The 16,841-nt window shown below is 37.4% G+C and overlaps 1 protein-coding gene across 4 annotated transcripts in view; it reads right to left on the bottom strand.

Moving 5' to 3' along the window:
• WDR27 (WD repeat domain 27) overlaps positions 1-16,841 on the bottom strand; it is a 63,980-nt gene that overhangs the window by 33,363 nt on the left and 13,776 nt on the right. For 3 of the 4 annotated variants that reach the window (XR_013837505.1, XM_079971335.1, XM_079971334.1), the window contains exons 13-22: positions 16,603-16,736; positions 15,628-15,695; positions 14,456-14,534; positions 13,557-13,631; positions 13,189-13,295; positions 12,808-12,897; positions 9,593-9,714; positions 8,582-8,715; positions 6,395-6,492; positions 5,622-5,743 (exon numbers count right to left, since the gene is read on the bottom strand). Coding sequence is in view for 3 of the 4 variants with exons in the window: in XM_079971335.1 (XP_079827461.1) it covers positions 5,622-5,743; positions 6,395-6,492; positions 8,582-8,715; positions 9,593-9,714; positions 12,808-12,897; positions 13,189-13,295; positions 13,557-13,631; positions 14,456-14,534; positions 15,628-15,695; positions 16,603-16,736 (1,029 nt within the window). In the remaining variant the exon portion in view is untranslated. Of the gene's footprint in view, positions 1-5,620; positions 5,753-6,394; positions 6,493-8,581; positions 8,716-9,592; positions 9,715-12,807; positions 12,898-13,188; positions 13,296-13,556; positions 13,632-14,455; positions 14,535-15,627; positions 15,696-16,602; positions 16,737-16,841 lie in introns of those variants that run through there. The other variant, XM_079971336.1, reaches the window with a different exon arrangement.

Genomic DNA, 16,841 nt, shown 5'->3' with positions numbered 1-16,841 from the left:
TAACAGTTCATGTAGCCTGATGGAATGGTTGCAACTAAATGACAGTTAAGGTAGACTCAAAGGCAGCTGGTCTCAGCACAGACAGGAGGAGGGGTGTTCTTCCCTTCTCTCTGTCTGCTGTAGAATGAAGAAATGACTTCCTCTAAGTGACTGGTAAGGAAGAACCAGCAATTATATTTATGATAGTTACTTTAATTTAAGAGACAGTGTGATTCCTTGGCTAATGTTGGGCTTTGAACTGGGAAACCTAGATTTATATTCCTGTTCAGCCTCAGAGACATTGAATAGTATTGTGCAAGCTGTTAGCTGTGAGCCATATATACATAAGCAGCATTGGAGGATTATAGAATCATAGAATTGCAGAGTTGGAAGGAACGACCTATAACACAGGAATCTCAGCTAAAGCATCCATAACCGATGGCCATCCAAGTTCTGCTTTAAAACCTCCAAGGAAGGAGAGTCCACAACCAGAGCAAGAGAAAACAAGCTTGCTCCATCTAACACGTGACTGCCCTTTAGACATTCTGTCTTCTGCAGCATTAGCGACCTCCTAGTTTGGTGTCATCTGCAAAGTGGATGAGCACCCCTCAATTCTTTCTTCCAAGTTGTTGGCCCAGGACAAATCCCTGCAGCACCCCACTTGTCACTTTCTTCCAAGATGATGAGGAACCATTAGTGAGCACTTTGGGTTTGGTCAGTCAACCAGCTACAAATCCATGTAACAGTTACCTCGTCCAGCCCATATTTTACCAACTACTCCATAAGAAAATCATGGAGGACTTTGTCAAAAGCCAAACTGAAATCAAGGTATACTACGTCCACAGCATTCCCCTGATCCACCAAGCTTGTAATTCTATTTTTTTAAAGAAAGAGAATTGTCTGGTATGACTTGTTTTTGAGAAGCCCATGCTGAGTCTTAGTAATCAAAGCAACCTTTTCTAAGTTCTCACAAACCGCCTGTTTAATTATCTGTTCTAGAATATTCCTGGTATCGACATCAAGCTGACTGGTCAGTAGTTACTTGGGCCTACTCCCCCCCCCCTTTTAAGATAGGGACAACATTTACTCACCTCCAGTCTGCAAGGACATCACCTGTTCTCAAAAATGGTAGACAGACTCTCTGGGATTACATCTGCAAGCTCCTTTAGTACCCTTGGGTGTAGCTCATCAAGCCCTAGAAATTTTAATTCATTTAAAGTAGCTAGGTGTCCCCTCATCACATATTTTCCTACCAGAAGGATACTGAAACAAGAAAATTCTGTTGGTATCCGTAGTCCAACAAAGACTGAAGTATGTTTAAGCCCACCAATAACAACAAGCTTAAGAGTGTACTTTACAACTGTGCTGGATCATGGCCTTTGTGCCCAACAACAAAACAATTATGGATTTTATACGTAATGATACCATATAAGGAAAATTGGGGCATCATGTTGCATTAAAAATGAATGATTTATTAACTACAGGCTGATTTGATAATTTTACATAAAAGAGATTGTCTGACTTATACTAATATGATGTAAAAGTCAGCATCTCATCTATCTCATCAACATGTAGTTGTTATAGGCTACGATCCAGAGAAATATCACTTTTGCTTTCGGTGGGATTTCATCTTTTTTATTCTTCTAACAGCAACTTTCCAAAGCTTTTCCATCTGAAGGGACTTGCTGGAGTGTGGCCATAGAGTTTTACCACTAAGCATTTTACTTAAAAGTTTTAATGTATGTTACAAAACGGCAAAAGTTGATTTAGGATTGTAATCTTCAATTTTCCATAAAAACAAGCTCCAATTTCTCTCCCCATATGAATGTGTGTCCACAGCTTCAAAATGTGCTCTACTTAAATAACTTGAAGTCACTTTGCTGACAGAGGAAAAAGAAAAGCCAGAAGAAGTCAAAGCATCGATGTATTACAAATAATACTGCAGAAGTTTAGTAAAGTTAAGTATTATACCAGACCAGGCTCTCAGAAAACCACAAAACCTATGCTAAAGTCATTCTAAGGAACTGCTTTAAAACCACAAAAGAAAAGACATTCAGAACTGAGGACGGACTGCTGTCTGTAGCTTAACCAATGAGCTTAAGCACAGCAGGAAGACAAAACTGGGCATAAGGAACAACTACAATATCACAACGTGTCTGTAATCCCCAAACTTCTTGTATATATTGCTGAAACAACTTGGCAAATTAGAAAATGCAGTGAATTCTGTGTCATCTGCCCAGGATGGAAGTGGAGAAGCAACCCTTTGTTTAGAAAAAAAAATACCACCATGACTGTAAATTACTTCAAGTCCAAGGTTAAATCAGGGTCTATGGACATAGCAAGTCAATATAAAAAGTCAGTTTACTTTTTATACAGAGACATCTTTGTGCATAATTGTTTCTGAATAAGTGTTAATAGGGAGGTTTTCTTTTCATTTCTTTCATTAAACACTTATATCAGAATCTTGCACATAATCAGCTCATCAAGCTGCTATAGCTTTTGCAATACCATTCTATTTCCTATGAAGCTTTCCCCTACAGGGTTGTTTCTCTAGAACAACCTTCCCCAACCTAGTGCTGTCCAGGTGTTTTAAAATACAACTTATACTATCACTGACCATGCTGTCTGGGGCTGATGGGAATTGTAGTCCAAAACATCCCAAGCAAATATATTAGGCAGTCATGTAAGACATTAACTTTACTCTCCAGTGATTGAACACCACAGCTTATGTTCTACGTATCGCAGAACCTGGCAACCATCATTAATGAGATGCCAAGAGCATTTTACACAGGATTACCAATGGCCCCATGCAAATTCCATTGCATATTGCAAACTGAACTACAAGCATAAAAGTTCAATCGATCCTATATCTAGTATTAAGTAGGACCCGAAGTGCTGATTCAGAGCGTAAACAATGTTTATGGCTGTTCTGGATTTATTCCATTATTTCCTAGTATTTTTTTTAGCTCTTATTATGATTAAATATCTATCCTACCCTTCCAAAGGAGCCCAGGGCAGCAAGCACTAAAGAAAAACAACAACAACAACAATTAAAATCTCCAAAAACAATTCTAATGCAGATGCAGACTGGGAAAGATTGTAAAAAAATAACCATAAACCATAAAGGCAGACACATAAATATCAGTACACAAGTATCAAGTTGAAGAAATGTGCATCTTCCTTTCACACTTTCCTGCAGGAAATCTGGCATAGCCACAGTGAAGTGTGAAGTGACCCTCAGGGCAACTTCAAACACTTTCCTCAATGGTATGTAATATTTGGAAACCTTGCAAAAATGAGTTCTCCCTCTCCATTCCATGTGTCATCTTGCTGAACAGCCTCTATGTTCATAACCTGAAAGTGGACATATATTAACAGAACTCCAAACATTAAAAAAGCTTGCAGTTCCTTAACTGTGGAGAAAGCATAACCAGTGAAGCAACCAAACATGGAAAAGCTAATGACAACTAGCTCAAATTGATGAGGATAGACGCTTCCTACTAATACCTCATGTAAACCAGGATGTGGTTCCACGATATGTCCTTGCCAAGCCAAACTTTACCCACCATGTCAAACTGTTCTGAACCTGCATACTCACATGCATACCACTAATGTGACAGGAGCAGGAGACATGGGTGGCAACAGCAGCAAAAAGCTGCTGTTTGGACTTACTTTCCTCCATGTGACTGATTATGCAACTTTTTAATGGAGTTTGTTCTGTTAAAATTATCTCTGTAGCAGACATCTAAGAGAATGATCTAGTTTCATGTCATTGAAATAAAAAATAAAGTCTAGATTACAGAATACTTAGCTTTCAAAACTGCATTTAAAACCTTGATTTATAGATTAACAAGAAATATCGGAAACCACAGGAACTGTTTTGCACTACTGAAACTTAGAAGGTGGAATCTATTTAGATTAAATTTGGGAACATTTCCCCCTTCTGACTACCAAGCTTTAGCCAAGAGTGAATTTTTATATTCGTTTTATAAATACAAGAAGAAAATTGGGATTAAAATGGAACTGCTGACAGACCATTTTTTATAATAGCAATGTTGTTTTAGCTCTAATGATGCCAATCCAGCATTTAAAAAATCTTTTAACTAAGATTGTGATCTAAGCATCAAATATTTAGAAATATGCTTAACTGAAATTTACTTCCAAGTAAATATAAATATCAGGGTACAAATCAATGTTTGCAAGTTACTTGTAAGAAGCATACTGAAGTAAAGCATGCCAACTGAGTATGGTGTGGTATGAGTTACATCTCAAAGGACTGAAGATGGTGGCTGAAATCCAGTGAAGCATATGTGTGCCAGATGTGTGTAAACAGCAGAACACAACAGTCCCCGTGCTGGCACATCTGAAAGGGATTTCCAAAATGGTTTACCCAAACAATCCTAACTAGGGCTGTGCAGTAGTGAAGTGAAATAGAGTGGAGCAACAGATATATCACTGTATCCCAAGCCCCGCTACCTCACACCAAGCATAGTTAATGGGGGGGGGGGATTTGCCTCACTATGCCAACCCAAGGCTGGCATGGCTGGTGAGCTTTGGATCCAGCAGATCTAAAGCTGATGGTGCCCTGCCTGAAACACCATATTTTGAGGCCTCTCATTTCCTACCGCTGGCTTTCAGAACTTGAACTGCACTCTTAATTTTTCAGCATAGTATCCCTCAACGTGCACACACAATCATATGAGCATTCATAAATGGGATATCTGGACCACATTCAATAGGCACTCAAAACTATCCTTATTTAATTCTTAATGTTCTGGAACATATGTGTAAAACATGTTGCAACGCTGCTTATGCCTCTGGCTTTTGGGTGTCTGAGAGCACAACAGAACATTTGGCAAAGCAGATGCCAAATCATACAGCACCACACTGACTATGCCACTATATGCTTGGCTAACCATATTCAAATAGAATATGCAAGTTAGCACCAGTTCTCCAACTCACAAAACATTTCCCATACTGAGTCATGGTGTTGCTTTCCTTTTTCATAATTATGGTCATCACAGTAGAGAGTAATTCAGATGAACTACTGTAGCAACCATAATCGCCGAAAAACTGATGCTTTTGAATTATGGTGCTGGAGGAGACTCTTGAGAGTCCCATGGACTGCAAGAAGATCAAACGTATCCATTCTTAAGGAAATCAGCCCTGAGTGCTCACTGGAAGGACAGATCGTGAAGCTGAGGCTCCAATACTCTGGCCACCTCATGAGAAGAGAAGACTCCCTGGAAAAGACCCTGATGTTGGAAAAGATGGAGGGCACAAGGAGAAGGGGACAACAGAGGACGAGATGGTTGGACAGTGTTCTCGAAGCTACCAGCATGAGTTTGACCAAACTGCAGGAGGCAGTGGAAGACAGGAGTGCCTGGCATGCTCTGGTTCCATGGGCTCACAAAGAGTCGGACACGACTAAACGAATAAACAACAACAACACTGTAGCAACAAGCTAGAGAATGATGTGGGTTGAGAAGCAGAGCTTAATGCTTCCCTATCCAATTTATTAGACATGTAAAATTCTAAATCTTTCCAAGAAAGGGAGTGCCATTATGAACAGGAGTCTTTCATGCTCATCGCCATTTAGAATATAAGCTTTAATTAAAATTATTAAGAGATCTTAGGCTTACCTTGTTTTGGCAAATCTGGTGAACTGATCTAGAATGAACATCCGCTATCACTGCTGCACTACAACCCACATTGAGGTCAAAGACTTCTAGTGCTCGATTGCTACCAGCTGCCAGTACAATATCTGTTATCTCTGTAAGTTAAAGTTCTGTTAAGCTGTGTATATGTATGTACATCTCTTTCATATGCAAGCAAAATGCACACTACATTTAAATAAATTAAGCAGTTTTGCCTGACTTTACTAGCCAGTGTTGTTCAACACACTGGTAGAAATAGCACCAATGACAAAGGCGCATCATCATAATGCATGTTTCCAAATTTATACCACTAATGATTTTACAGCATGATAATAGCAGCATAGTAAAGCTAATGGCTTTGCTTTTTATGATATTAAAAGATAAATCTATCATATCATTATATTAAAGAACTGAAGTTAGCTAAGGGTGCAAGCCTATGCATGCTTACTTGTGCAAAAGTTCCACATAACTAAATGGGACTAATTTTATTTATTTATATTTAACAAAATTGATATACCAATTGATTGTAATAAAACCTCAAAGCAGTTTACACAAAAACATAAAACATTAAAATTTATCAATAAAATACATATTTTTTTATTTAAAAAACATTCAAAACTAATTAAAATCAACAATAAGCTACAGACTAAAACACATGTAGCAGCATAGTAATCGTATTAAGAGGCTAATGCCAATTGTTCCAAATTAAGTGCTTCTGACTGAATGCTGAACATAGGTAATAACTGATAAGAGGATACAAGAATAGAATTCATTGACTGCTGAAAGGCTGGTAATTTCCACTGTAGATGCCATAGGGAATTTCTGTACTGATTTACAAATGCTCTTATTTCGGTATCTACAGAAATATATAAATAACATCAAATAATAAAAACATTGAAATAAACAATGAAAATTTTTAACAGGTATCTTATAAACAGTTCTTATACTTACAAACATAAAGTAAAAGATGCCTATGTAAAAATATTTTACATAATTTTTTGTTATGAAATTAAAATCTAGTGTACATCTCAAAGCACTGCAACAGTTAATTTTCTTTTGTATTTCTGTCTATTCCTATTTCTGGGAAAAGAAGGAAGAAATGCTTGAACTCTTGGTCCAAATGCAGCAAACTTGCATGTGTGACTATGGCATCAGAGATCAAACACCACAGTTTTTAAGGAGGGAAGGAAGAAGTGAGTGGATAATTTAGACTGTGTTAACATGTTCTTCTAATTAAGAGACCTAACACATTCCTGATGTTTCTGTCTATAGTTGCACTGAATCTTTTCCATACAAGCATTTTTCCAAATCTGACTCATCAAAGAACTGAGTGAAGAATTAGGTGAAATGGGAGTAATAGCACAATGGTACATAACAAGCAAAACTAGTGGGAAATCGAAATAAAGAAAGCCACAAACAAAACATCAGGACAAATTAAACTTTTTCTTTTGTGTTTCTTTACTTATATCAAACTTGGCTGTCAGGATAATTTGTGGGTGTTTTAATTTTCCCCCCTCTCTCCTTCTGTGTGCTATTGTTTGTTTGGCATTCAGCACTGAATTAAATCCAGTAAAGGAACTAAGCACAAGCAATGAAATCAGTTGAAAGAAAAAATGTGATCCTAGTAGTTATTAATAGCATAATCCCCCCAAATAAACATCTTAGACATCTGAAATCAATGAGATTTAAACTTGTGTAACTTTGGTTGATGTATGTGTGTATTAACTTGTTTGTATATTTAAAATTCCTCACATCCAACTGCTAATGGATCTATACCCTGATGAAAAGTGTTTCATTACTGTCCACTGATTAAAGAATTTTATCTGATTAAGCATCTGCCTGTAAACTGTTTGGAAGAAATCAACACATTTGGAAGGAACTGTGAGATAGCTTTTGTTTTTTTACATTATAAGGTAATGTTCACTGATGAAAGGCAAGGCCATCTTTAATACCTTCTTTTTCATTCCTTGTTACATTAACACAGCAACACCAAATTAGCCTCAAAAACAGACAAGTGTTCCCGGAACTCTCAACCACAATAATTAAAATTTGCTCTCAGGATTACAATTGATCAAATCATTAACTAAAGCAGGGTGGGGAACGTCAGACCCAGCACTCAAATGCAGCCCTCAAGGTCTCTTTTTCTGGCCCTTGGGAGTCTCTCCAAGCCACACCTCCTCCCAAGCTATTTCTTTCTGCAGAGCACATGTTTTACCAGCCCAGCTCCACAGCCTCAATCAACTGTTTCTGCATGGCTGGAATGTGTCCTTGCTCTCCTAGATGGAAGGCACAGGGGTGTGTGAGGCTGTGTGTAGAAACTTGCCCACTGTGCAAAGGTAATGTTTATATTCATTGATGATCCACCCACTTTTGCCTCTGGCCTCACTCATTACTGGCGTGTAGCCCCCAGGTGGGAATGTGACCATAGAGTTGAAAAAGGTTCCCCCATCCTAAACTATAACTTTTGTTGATCAAACTGATCAAGGCTGCAACCCAATACATCTAGAATTATGCCCCGTTGAACACAGTGGGGTTTACTTTTGAGTAAACATGCATAGGCCTGTACTACAATTTACAGCCCTAGAAATAACATAGAATAATACTTTAGCAAAAGATGCCGAAAAGACAGTAATGATTCCAAGGTAGTGTTGGGCAGAATTAAATCTGAGGTACAATGAGATTAACTGCAATAGAATTGAATGTGACCAGAGGCAATTTTCATGCTAACAATATTTCTATTTTTATTTTCTGATGCAAGATGTAACATTAATGGCAAAATCTGATGCATGTATATTAAAAAGTCCCACTCTATTCCATAGCACATTCTGCAAAGTAACTATCCATAGGACTGCAGTTTTATTTTTTCTCTTTCATTACTTTGTTTAGGTGTCTTACAGGATCTAAAGAATACTTGGTATTTCTAAGAATCGTAAGACTTTACCTACCGTTTAATCTCATCCTTGCTGGTATCAAGGTAGCATCTTAACATGTGAAACTCTGCTCCACAAGACAACAATATAAATGTATCTATATAATAAAACTGTGCTGATCGAATGGATTTATGAAACATTTCCTTTCCCTAAAAGTAAAATATATATAATTAACTATGTATACTGTATAATTTTCCATCAGAAAAATACAGATGGTTTCTTTATGGCACACTGTCAGATTACTTCTTTTGTTAATTTTCTGAATAACAGGTGATTTCTCTAAATTACAAATCTTGCTTCATCTTACACTGTTGTCCATTTCTTTATAATTACTATTAAATTAGTCAAGGCCTAAAGCCCTAAGAAAATACAATGTCACTCTGAAAATCCAGTCATTTACAAAGAATCTAGTCTGACTTCAGTGCTCTTTCCCACAATAACATCACATCACAAAAATTACAATGTCCTGAATGCCAATCTCTCCTCAACCTCTTTGACACACACAATCAATTTCTTCTTCCTTGCATTCTCTATATTAGAGGAGGAGAACTCTTTTTCAGCATGAGGGCTACATTCCCTTCTTGGCAACTTTTATGGAGCCACAAGCAAGCATTGGGTGGGGTCAGAAGCAAACATGGACAAATCTTAACAAATCAAAAATTTACCTTTGTGTGTAGACTACGCACGCACACACACACCTCTTTCTCCATTCCAGGCAATGGCCCATGATGGAAGTGGAGCATTGTAACAATTTAGCAACCATTTTGAAATACCAGAGAACTTCGAGGCGAGTGGCACTCAAGTCATAAAGTGCTCATGAATTACAGAACACACAGTTTTATGTGCTTGGTAATTTCAGTGCCATCACTATTGCTAACTAGAAGTGTTAAACTATCCTAGAATTTTTTTCACAGTTACCAAGGTGGCAATTGGAAATACATTCCAAATGATTTTGGGGTCATAGAGAACAGGCGTCATAGAGAACAGTACCCCAAATCTATCTAACTGGCATGAGATGTTTATTACCAGACATAAAGCAGGTTCTGCACTGCTGACTGACCAGATCCTTAATGTTCTGTCTTCAGAAGATGAAACAAGCCAGTTGTTGTCATGGCTCCAACCAACTGAGTTAACGGCACCATCATGCCCTAAAAAAACAAAGAAAAAATGTTTTTGGAAAACAGGTCTGTCATACATTCCTAATAAATCAGAAGACTTTCCCCCCCAGAAAGATCATTGTTCATCTAAGAAAATTCTTATATATAATAATGTATGAATGTATGTGGAGACACAAAGAGGGGTTTTAAATAATTAAATTAAATTTTCAATCCACAAAGGAAAATACAGTGGTACCTCAGGTTAAGTACTTAATTCGTTCCAGAGGTCCGTTCTTAACCTGAAGCTGTTCTTAACCTGATGCACCACTTTAGCTAATGGTGCCTCCCGCTGCTGCCGCACCCCCGGAGCACGATTTCTGTTCTCATCCTGAAGCAAAGTTCTTAACCTGAGGTACTATTTCTGGGTTAGCAGAGTCTGTAACCTGAAGCGTATGTAACCCGAGGTACCACTGTAATGGATTTTCTATTAACTAATAAGATACCTATTCTTCTTCCTGCTGAGGTGGACTTAGGGAGAACTAGAATCAGTGTGGAGTTAGCCATCTCCCTTATTTGTCAAAATTCCCATCCTGGACAACTAAACTGCTTCAGAAGTGCTAATTACAGAGATTGTTCAGCAGAGCAGGAAGGGCAAAGTAGGGATTCATCGGCCTTACCAATAAATCCCTTTTCTTTTTGTTGCAGTGTACAGTTTCACCCTCCAACTTGAATTCCTCCCTCTTATAGGTTTAGGTATCCTCAGGCCACATACAGGCTACATTTTTCCCTGTAAGCTAAATATTTTAGTGAGAAGAGATGACTTGCTCATTCTTCATTTTGTTAATTCTCATGTCCTGATACTAGTCTTTCTTGTAGAACTTTATTTGGCCAAAACATGCTTGTCCAGAGGAGAGGCCATTAGCAAATCCGAGACTGATCACAACATGCCATTAACCAAATATTTATATAAATTTCCCTTTATCTAGGGAAATCAATTTCTAGTACTGGAATGCAATCAGTAAAATATGCAATGGCATAATGCTTCTTTCTGAATCCACTAGGATGCCTGGTTTAACAGACATGGAAACTGAAGCTAAATAGCTAGTATCTATGTACTTTTCCATTTATGCAATTGCAGTCTGAGCTGATTTATAATGAAACAAGTATTACTACACATAAACAATTTTTTTTGTTTGCCCTTCATGAAAATTTCTCAAGGCAATTACACATCCCAGAATTTCCCAGTATTGCCAGACATTCTTATGGAAAATGTGACACCTGAGAAACCAAGAAAATGGAATTTCCCAACCCCACTTAAAGCATCTCTACAGCCTAGGATCTGGGGAAAGAAACAAGAATAGCCTGATTCTGCCCACCTGCCCACAGCTGCTCTGACTCTATTTAAAAACAATTTATTATTATGAAAAATTCTGAGGCAGAGATATAAATACACATAGCAAAAGTATGAATTTGTGACACACTTGTTCTTGTTTTTTCAGAAGTCTAGGTTTAGAATCAGAGAAGTCTCAGAATGTTTTACTTTATACACGTCAGTAATATGTTTAACAGAATATACAGTGCAGTTGGAATTTTACCATGATGAACAGGAATATATTCCTTAAATTTTATTTCAAGTATAAAGATTGCTTCTGACTACAGTTTGTTTTAGCCAGGCATTCTGATATAAATATACTGCAAGTTGGTAGTAGTATAAAAGCATGGTTAGCCTAAACTTGTTGTTACTACAGTGTTAAATGATGCCCTTTATTGTGCTTCACATGCAAATCAGAGTTGTAACTGAACTGCAAGTTTCATCAACACTTATGGAAGAAATAAACTTCTCTCTTTACAAAGGGAAGACTGGTATTGTAGAACATTAATTTAGCAACTTCAGTTCAGTGTTAAAAGAGCCAATCTAACATCCCATTGTCATAACCCAGCACATATCATTTACAAAAATGAAAACTGTTAATGTTAAAGATATAGTATTTTAAAGTCCTAGACTGCCCCCTGGTGCACTGAATTTAAATTTGCAATATACATGTACGCATTTCATTTATAAATTTATACGCTGATTCTCCATTTTTGTCACAACCAATCTCCATAAGCTATGAACGACGGGTTTCAGTGAGTTTTCAAGGGGGGATTTTTGAGATGGGGTAAACCTACTGGAAGCAGTGGGAGACCTTCTTTGGGGCATTGCTAACCAACAGCCATTATCGTTCTTCCCAGGATCCCCTGGAAGTGGTGTCATTCCAAGGCATTCTAGGTTAAAGTGGGGACTCCACTGGCAGCCTTTTGGGGGGGGCAGCCACAATTTACCCATGGCATGCCTTAGACAAGGCACTGTTCCCGAGCTTTTGGAATGACAGGAGGTGGCAGCAGAGGGCATTGTAGTCTGGTAGGCAGGCACTGAGAGCAGCTCTGCTGCCGCCGAGCTGGCGAGACTAACAGGGAAAATTCAAAACCAGCAGGACCAGATTTTCCTAAAGGACTGGAAGAAATTTATGTTGTATCTGGAAGACAATTGTAATTACTTAACATCGCTTGTAGGGTTACAAGAAGTTTTGTAAGGAGGACTTTATAAATTATTGGGAAAAGCATTAAGATTAGCTGGTGTAAGACTGGATTTATAGCAATAAGCATAGTAATAAAATGCAAAATCAGAAAGAAATGTAGAAAACCATTAGAAAGGATCTTAGGCTGTGATAGCCAAAGATTTGTTATGTTGCTTTGCAGTTGTTATGTTGGAAAATTTGTGCAAAAATAAAAAAGAGAGCAGCTCTGCTGCTACCACCAGCAGAGAAGCCCACACCTCCAAGGAAATTCTGCTTCCACAGCCCCTGTAAGCTCCCTTCAAACCTTTTCAGTGATTTAATCAACCCCTGAAAACAAACAGAAGAAAATTTCACCTTCCAGTCAGGTTTAGCAATATAAGACAAAATAGGCAAATTAGTGGAAATGAAACCGAGCATGGTGGGCTTCAAGGTTCTAAAATGAAAAAGGAATCATAGCAATAATATACAGTACTAGCGCTAAAAACAGGTAGCATAGTAAAAACAACATTTGCTTAAAGAGCTGTATCTTGCACTAATAGGAAGTAAACAGAAGACCTAAGACTGAAAAAGGCTGGAATTAATTTACCTGAATAAACTGTTGGTGTTCCTGTAAGATTTGAATTGAATGCCAGCAAAGTTTTATCAGCCAAGCCACAAGCCAACAACTCTCCATCCCCTGTAGGAATAAGGAGTATAGGAACTTAATCTGATAATTCTAAACCATGAATATACCAAATCATTTTTTAAAAAAATATTGTAGTTATATATACGCTGCATTTAAAGAATTCCTCAGAAGTCAATGGGATGTATTTCTGTGTAGACATGTACAGGATTGTGTAGTCAATGCTGAAAATCAAGGCAGGCTTGCTGTCTGAATGAACCTTTATGAGCCCTATGTACATAAAAATGATGTTTAGCAGGTGAATGCTGCAGACATCTAACATAATGCATGAACAATTTTCTGTACCTGAATACTGAATACAGCATATAGAAGTTGGCTTATCAGCTACGATAATCTGTCTCTCAGATTTGTTTGGAGGAATGTTGACATGTGGATAGTCTTCCTTATTTCGTCTTCAATGATAAAGAAACAGGAGAACATTTAAAAAGATAAATGACAAACTGTGATGTACACTTAAATGTATTACCATTAAATTTACAATATTTTCTCATTAACAAGTGTTGGTGTAATAGAAGTTACATACTGCTAAAATAATTTTAATGCCTCTTTTATTTGGAATCTCCCCCCCCCCCACTGTGTAAATGCAGGATAATACTAGTTCTGCTTCAGTGTCATTAATGCATTTGTTCAAACATGTCAATTTTATTGCTTACCGTTTGCAACTTCTCTTGCACTTCAGTTCCAGATTGTTTTGCTTTGCATTGGTCTTTGGAGAGAACATGGTCATTCTGCAGTGGAAAACAGTGGGCAATAGTTCATAGGGCCAAACAAGACCTGACAAGAAATGTCTCTTTGCATTTAATGTATAGGTTTGTAAACGTGCAAATACATCAGGTAGGGTACCATGTTTTCCTAACTCACTAGAGACAAGTGAATACAATGTAAATGTCCAGTAACTTCATTTTCTATGGATTACGAAATGATTGTAACATTTTGGTGTTACTGTTACAACAGTGAGCCGAATCCAAAAGTTCTCTTCCTCAAGAGGAAGCTTCTTCTTTCAGAGGAAGGGAATTCTTGCATTCAAACCCATTAAATAAGCAATCAGAAATAACTGCCTCAGTATAGGAATATCAAAATCTAAGTTACACGGACAATCAGGCTGGCAATACACATATAGCCACTAACTCATATAAAGCCATGCTGTGATTCTGAAGGGATGCAGAAAGAGCGCAGGAATCTCAGAAGATGGAGATTTCCAATAGCTGACAGAAAGGTTTCAGTGAACTACATACTTCCTGGCCCCACCCCATCACTAAGAAATCCAAATAAATTATGAAAAATAGTGATATTTGTAGACCAAGCTATGCAGATTTTGCTAAAATTGAATAATTTTAGACTTACAATTTTAATTTATTTGTGAATGTGCCAGTTTCCTGAACAAGCATTTCTTTAAACCTTAGTTTTAATAGTGTCAGACTAATATTTTTTACTCTTTAGCCCATTTTACATATGTCAAATATGCTGTGACATTCATGCAGCTTCTCTTTCTACAATAAAATTTAAAAATCAATCTTAAAACACTAAAAATAATTATATAATATGTACTCACTGAGGCGCTGACGTGTAACCTGAGGACTTAATTTTATTATGGAAGACCAGCGGCTGGTCTTTTATTGGGCTTTTTGTACCTGAGTTTAAAAATACATACAAAAATAAATAAATAAATAAATAAATAAATAAATAAATAAATAGTTATAATTACAACTATATAGTTGTAATTATAAAATAGTTAATAATTACAACTAAGAAACAATAAATAAATACGTTTAACAACCACAGTTACAAATATGGATACCCAGGAAGTTCAGGTTACTTTGTTTCAGCTTTTAAGATGTTGAACTTCTGCTATATAATTCTGTCTTTTAAAAGCATAATTATTTTTAAATTGAACAATCAAGATGCTCTGTGCAACAGGCCTGAGTTCCAGAGATGCAGTAATGCAAATCTATAGTTCCTATTTGTGTAGCCTCTCTCACTGCTTCAATTGAGGGGAATGTTTTCCATATGTATTTATTTTGTCTCCAGTGCAGAGAGCATTGGTATTATTTGATTTCTTAAACGCTGCCCTTCCTCTAATGTCCACAGTGACTAATAATAAAAATAATATAAAAACAAAACTAAATATCATATCGTATAATGTCAGTATTACATTATACATAAGATGCCCTCCCCATGATGTTCCAGAAGCCTACAGGAACAAATAGGTTTTAAAGTTTCAACTGAGCAAAAATAATGTGTGGGTCAGCCTGATCTCAAGACAGAGGAGGTTTTAGAGGCAGGTACCATCAATAACTAGGAAAAATCTTGCATCAAGTAGAACTCCACATGTACATGATCTTGCATCCAGAAATTAGTGCTGGATATAGTGGAATAATCTGATTTTACATCAATTTACCTGGAAGTATCTTCTACCAAAACATTTATTTATAAATTAATATTTAATCCATTTTTTCAGTCCAAAAACCTCAAACCAGCTAACAAAGTCAGCAATAAAAACAGAACAGAAAGAATAACACAGCCCCAGAAAAGACAGACAGACAGACAGACAGACAGACAGACAAAAGATGGCTGGTTACCACCCCAGATACCTAATCTGATGCCAGCTGTGTTCCCAGGTGATACTGGGTCTTAACCCATCCCTTTTGGATGCTTCTTCACCCCAAACAAAGAATAGCTATTTATAAATAAGTGCCAAACTAGTTGAAAGTTTACCAAACTTACCTTTTTTACTTACAAGTTGGCTTTTTTCTTTCTTCAGGCACAAAGGGGAGGTTGGCAGAAGAGAGCACCTAAGAAGAGACACACTTCCTAACCCGGGCTTTGGACGCAGGAGACGTGCATTTTTAGGACCCACCGTGATTTTGTAATTGTATGCTGTTTTAAATTGTTTTTAACACTGGGCTTCAATTCTTGTAACCCACACTGGGATCTTAGAGTAAGGGTGGTTTAACAACAACAGCAACAACAACAACAAATCAAACAAATCAGAAGACTAATATATATATAAACCATTTATGAAAGAGCAGTACTAGTGACTTTGTGGCACTGCTAGAAACACTGATTTCCAAAAAAGATCAGCTCCTCTCATGAGCTTGAAGATCAATACAGTGGTACCTCGAGTTAAGTACTTAATTCGTTCTGGAGGTCCGTTCTTAACCTGAAACTGTTCTTAACCTGAAGCACCACTTTAGCTACTGGGGCCTCCTGCTGCAGCCCTGCCGCCAGAGAACGATTTCTGTTCTCATCCTGAAGCAAAGTTCTTAACCTGAAGCACTATTTCTGGGTTAGCGGAGTGTGTAACCTGAAGCGTATGTAACCTGAAGTGTATGTAACCACTGTACTGTACTTGAAACTGATGATTACAACCCATCAATCCAGAAAATCACAGGAGCTTTGTGTTGCAATTTCACTTGATAAAATCTGGGGCAATATTCGAGTATCCTGTCCTTTCCCACCATTTAAAATTAGCACAACATGGTGGTATATATCAATCAAAAAGTCACATTTTCATTATGCAGCAGGTAATGCCATGTAAAAGGAACATTAGCATCTGGAATAGAAGCACTAATGCTACAATCCCCACATCTGAATGTACCCTATATCTAACAGTTTATCTTCTAACCTGTTACAGATGCTAGCTGTATGGTGGAACTGGTAGAGATTCAAATAAAACCAAGTGACTTAATGATTCATTACCTGGCAACTACAGAAAGGCCTTTCTCACTTCCACTTAAATGGAGTTCACTCTGCTGGGATCTCAACAGGGCAGCAACATTAATCTCCAGTAAGGCAATTCTATTCTCAAACATTGAAGTTAGCAAACAGAACACCTGCAGAGACATGTCCATGAAGCATTTCTCCCTTCAAACCAAAATAATGCCAACATAGTAAACAGTAATCAGTGGTTTGTAACCTAATGTCTGTGGGCGGAGTTT

Source organism: Podarcis cretensis (genome assembly GCF_951804945.1).
Source record: "Podarcis cretensis genome assembly, chromosome: 3".
In the NCBI taxonomy this organism is placed as follows: domain Eukaryota; kingdom Metazoa; phylum Chordata; class Lepidosauria; order Squamata; family Lacertidae; genus Podarcis; species Podarcis cretensis.
The sequence above is the reverse complement of the archived record's forward strand: the minus strand, read 5'-3'. Positions and strand labels throughout refer to the sequence as shown.